Here is a 5,059-nt window from a genome sequence, read left to right as displayed (position 1 = left end):
ATGCTGTTTCCTTTCTTGTACAACTACACCCCTACTCTCCCCCACCCTTTCACTTTGTTTTCTTTGAATATCTGGCAGAAACAGCTCCAATTCTCCAAAAGCACTCTCAGTTTCCCCTCCGTTCAATTTCTCAGTTGGTTAAAGCTTTTCAGTGTTTGTTAGTTCTTGTGTTTTTCCTGGAGACATCCGTACTGGCCCTCTGCCTTTCTGCTGCCATATGGGCTGCTTGCCATCCAGATGTAGGGCACAGCAGTCACTAGAATAGCCTGTTGTGCAGAACAGTCATGTTTAGGCCGCTGTTGGTTGTTATAGTCTGGCTATTCTAAAATATCACAGTGACACGCAGCGGGCAGGTCATTTTCATTTCTTACGGAGGGGGAACAGGAAGAGATCTGGAGGAAGGGGACTTGTCTGTGGCTCTTGGGATGGGGGAGGGAAACAGTTTCCCATTTCTTCAGGGTCTCATCAAGGGTGCCGACTACCTGTGCACTGGGCGCACTGCATGCGGTACTCTGCGGACATTCAATTATCTATTAGCTGCCACGTTTCTGATCTTGTTCTTAAAATTGCACTGATATTGATTTGTTTTTGTTAATAGAATGTGCTTTCAGTTTTATTTAAGAAAGAAAGAAAAAGGAAATGAGTTTGGTGACCAGCGAGTCTCTGCCACAGTTACTGGTCATTAAAAGCACCTCACGTTTGAAGAACAATGAGATAGTGGTGACAGGCAGAAGCCTTCACTATGCCTCACCTTTTTTTCCTTTTTTCTTTCCTGAAAGCCGGGACTCGCCGATAAATGATATCGACTGAAATGGTATAATTTGGACAGAGGAGCTATAGTGTCAGGCATGCCAATGTCAGTGAAGGTGCGTGATTTGATGCAATGCACTCTATACCGAATGTTGGTGTAATTAATGCACAATGGAAATAAACTCTCCCCTGACTACCTTCATGCTTTGCACAGGTATTTCAGGTTCTCTCACTTTTGGGTAAACGGTAGACTGCCTTGCTGTTCTCAACCTTCCTAATGCCGCGACCCTTTAACACAGTTCCTCATGTTGTGGTGACCCCCAACCATAAAATTATTTTCCCTGCTACTTCATAACTGTAATGTTGCTACTGTTATGAATCGTAATGTAAATATCTGATATGCAGATGTATTTTCATTGTTTGCGACCCACAGGTTGAGAACCCCTGGAGTAGAAGCTTTGCTGTGGTCCTGTCCTAATGTCTGCTGACGGGACATTTTTGTTGCGATGAAGCCTCAGTCAACCTAGGTCCCTGGTTGACCAGGAATATGAGCCGAGTTCCCTGCCAACACCCATGGAGGTGTTTATTTTATTTTTTAGTTCTTACTGATGGTATACTTCTGAGAGAGAAGCATCGATTGGTTGCCTCCCATACACGCCCCGACCTAGATATGTGCCTGACCAGGAATGGAACCCGTGGCCCTTCGGTGCCCTAGATGGTGCTCTAACAAATTGAGCCACCCCAGCCAGGGCTTGGGGCTGTTTATTATTGCAGCAAAACTGACCCTATCTTGAGGGGTAGATAGCAAGTGCTCATGCTACGCCCCAGCGTCTTTACCGCTGTAGAGTTTAAGATTCCAGACTCACATGAGATTAATAATAAGAGGCAAACCTCTTTTCCATTGTTTCCAGTACTGCTGAGCATTTGATCTGTTAGTTGCTACCTATATAGGCTTCTCCCCAGGTAAAGATACTTCTGTATTTATACCAAGATCTTCACCTCAAATAATTTTTTCCACTGCGGCTCATTCTTGAAATGAAGGACTATTTTAACTTCTGCTGTCTCTGCAAGTAGGGAGCGAGAAATCTGGAGGGAATGTGATTTCTGTTGCCACTGCGCGCACAACTGGGCTGCAGGTGTGGGCCGGCGGAGCGAGGATGCAGACGCTTTCGCCATCTGGGAAACATAGAGCAAGACATCACTCTCTTTGCGTGGTCGGGTGAAGAGTAATTACTGTCTGCACTCTGCCCATTAGAGAGAAGAGAGAGATTTACTTATGTAGAGGCTGTGCCTATCGCGGAGGACATGTGTTTCTGACATCTAGGGCCCCGTGTGTGACGCTGGCTGTATTTGGCATAATTCTGGGGGAAATAGCAGTATCATTGGGCGACAGTTGGGCTCTATTACGGGTTCATATGCCATAGGTTGGCTGTCTGGGAACCTAACAATTGTTTATGTGTTGTTGTTTTTTAATACTGGAAACCGTGTCCTGAATTCCAGACTGCCAATCCATACAGGGACTTGAAGAATGCACTCATTTTCTACGAATGCAGTTGTAGGGTAGTTCCTCTTCATTTGAAGTTTTGGTTTCTGTGGTCTGTTACCTGTGCTTAACCACAGCCTGAAAATATTATATTAGAAAATTCCAGAAAAAAACACAATTCACGACTTTACAGTTTTATGGCATTCTGAGTGGCATGATGAAATATTGCGGCCATCCCGCTCTGTCCACCCGAGACTGAGTCATGCCTTTGTCCAGTGTCTCCACGCTGCAGACGTTTCAGTCATCGGAGAGAGACCACATTCACATAACTCTTATTACAGTGTATTGTTATAATCGTTCTGTTTTATTAGTTATTGTCGCTAACCTCTTACTGTGCCTAAATGGTTATGTATGTATGTATAGGAAAATGCATACTATGTACAGGACTTGGTACTATTCATGGTTTCAGCATCCCTGGGGGTCTTGGAACATACCCCATCCCCGCCCGCCCTGGATAAAGGGGAGGGAGGAGAAGGCTGGACCTACTGCCAATTCTTGGTTCAGCTGTGCTACTTCAGCGCCCAGTATGTACAGAGGCCACAGATGATCACAGAACTGCCTCTTCCCCCCTCCCTGCAACCACCACAGTTTGAAAACAAGCCAGTCCCTTAATCCTGAAATCCTAATGCAGGGAAAATTACATTCTTAGAACCCAGTTCCTGGAGCAGTGTTTAGTGTTTCTGAAGACCGTCCTGCTGCACCAGGTGGGCCCCTGCCTAGGACACACCTTTGGCTCTCTCTCTCTCTTTCTCTCTCCCTCTCTCGGGCATTTTCAGGGGTGTGCACCTACAGCTGCTGCTCCTGCCTCTCGCTCTACAATTACTTAGGTCTAAGAAACCTGCTTCCTGGGGAAGATTTATCCTTAATATTTAATTATCCAATCAAACCCCAATTGGAAACCATAGAGGGAGAGAGTGTGCATGTGTGTGGTGTGTGAGGGGGGTTGACTCTTGAGACTGGAAGAACCACATGGGTTCCAGCCTACCCCACCCATCATTTCCTCCTTGTCTTCTAATGCGTGATGGAATTGGGGGTATCCCATGCAGCATAGCCCACCGGACCTATTATTAACAGTTTAGAGCTGGAAATACTCTAGTTTTCTACAGGACACACAGAAGCCTTCTGCGTGGCCACTTTAAAGCAGTAAATATTATGTTGCTCACCACTGAGCAAAGGGCCCGAGTCCACTCTGTTCCCTGAGGCTGCAGCTGTGCTCACTGGCGCCTGCTGCCCTTCTCTGTGGCCTTGTTGGTGCCTGGGTGCAACTGCCAGGGCCATTCAAGGTCTAGCCGTGTGGCCTGCACCTGGAGGCTGCCTGCTCAAAGCCGGTCCACTGCCACGGCCCAAATGGCTGTGTTTCAGGCGTGCAGCCCAGGCCTGGTTTCCTTGAAGTTATCTGGGCAGTCCTCCTGTGGAAACACTTAACCTGTGGACAAAGCGGTGTTCCACTCAGGTTAAAAGAATGAATGGTTTTAGGCCTAATGTCTCTTGCCCAGTCTGTGCTATTTTAACACCAACATCCCAGCTGGAAAAGTGAGCGGGATTGCGGGATTGAGGCTGCAAACCACCAATGTGAGGAATACATTTGGCTCGTACCCTGAACCGAAGTGCCATCCACCTTACCCCAGTTACCCCACGTGTGGTTTGCTCCCATAAACTTGACTCCTTGTTTATGTCTCATGGCTCGTTGCCTAGGTAACATATTTACAGCTTGGAGAGGGCTCAATCAATAATATCCCCTTTTCAAGACTGCTATTCCGAGTGGCTGATGGTTAAAGTAGAGATGATCTCCTGCAGTGGTAGGTGAATGGCTATTGCCCGAAGCCCTGTGTGCTTCTTCGGGTTCATCAGCCACCGCAGCCTTTTCTGGGTGAGCCCTTGGGCCTCTCCAGCATCCAGGAACCGAAGGGGACATGCCTGGCTCCCCAGGGGCTGGCCTCCCGGCCCCTGCTCCAGGGCTGCGGCCAGGACACGGTCAGGATTGCTCATTCGCTCTTTTGAATATCATTCCTACCTTCTTCTCTCTCTGATTATGAACCATTTGAGAAATAAGAAAAAGAGTAAGGTGGGCAGGTTGTCATAGATGAAATTATAGATGAATTGTGATGACAGGACTTCATCTATAATGATAGGTGAATTTTAGATGAGAGCTAGTTTGAGGGACAGAGACTTACTGACCCACTTTGTCACTGTAGTGCAGAACAGGGCACCATCAGGCCACCACCCCTCCCCGCTTCCCCTGTGGGGACAGGGCCTGCTCCTGGGGGGCAGCGGGTAGCCTGTGCCCTCTGTGGGCAGGGCTGGGACTAGGGTAGGAGAGTGAGGCACTCGCCTCAAGATATGCAAGCATTTTGAAAAGGGGTGATACTTTAGCTAATGATACCTGAATTATCCGCATCCGTAATCGTAGGTCCTAAACGTAAAAAAAACAAAGTGACTGAAATGAGTCAAGTGGTGACTTGTTCATTTGTCTAACATTTCCGTGAGTTAAATATTTTATTTCTTCCAGGGAACAGCTTCAGAACATCTCAGACTAAGAAACTCTCAACTGTGCTGAGAAGAACATTGAAGATGGACCATTTTCCCTTCCCTCTCACTGGAAAGGATTTAAAAAAGAACTGAAGTGGCAGAGCTTTTGAGTTCATCTTCAGGATGAATGAATTTCGTTCAGGAGACAAGCCAGAAGACGACCTGCAGCCCTTATTTGTCAGCGACAAAAATGGAAACACTTATGCATACCACCCCAAACCACCACCCGCAGAGCTG

The 5,059-nt window shown here is 47.2% G+C and overlaps 1 protein-coding gene across 1 annotated transcript in view; it reads left to right on the top strand.

Annotated features, from left to right (window-relative positions):
* The first annotated feature begins 4,781 nt into the window (after positions 1-4,781).
* Positions 4,782-5,059, top strand: part of MTUS1 (microtubule associated tumor suppressor 1) — a 100,404-nt gene continuing 100,126 nt past the window's right edge. Inside the window, exon 1 of the mRNA XM_015565282.1 lies at positions 4,782-5,059. Coding sequence (XP_015420768.1) covers positions 4,946-5,059 — 114 coding nt within the window. The 5' untranslated portion in view covers positions 4,782-4,945.

The sequence above is a fragment of the Myotis davidii genome, unplaced genomic scaffold, assembly GCF_000327345.1.
Source record: "Myotis davidii unplaced genomic scaffold, ASM32734v1 scaffold71, whole genome shotgun sequence".
NCBI lineage: Eukaryota > Metazoa > Chordata > Mammalia > Chiroptera > Vespertilionidae > Myotis > Myotis davidii.
The sequence above is the reverse complement of the archived record's forward strand: the minus strand, read 5'-3'. Positions and strand labels throughout refer to the sequence as shown.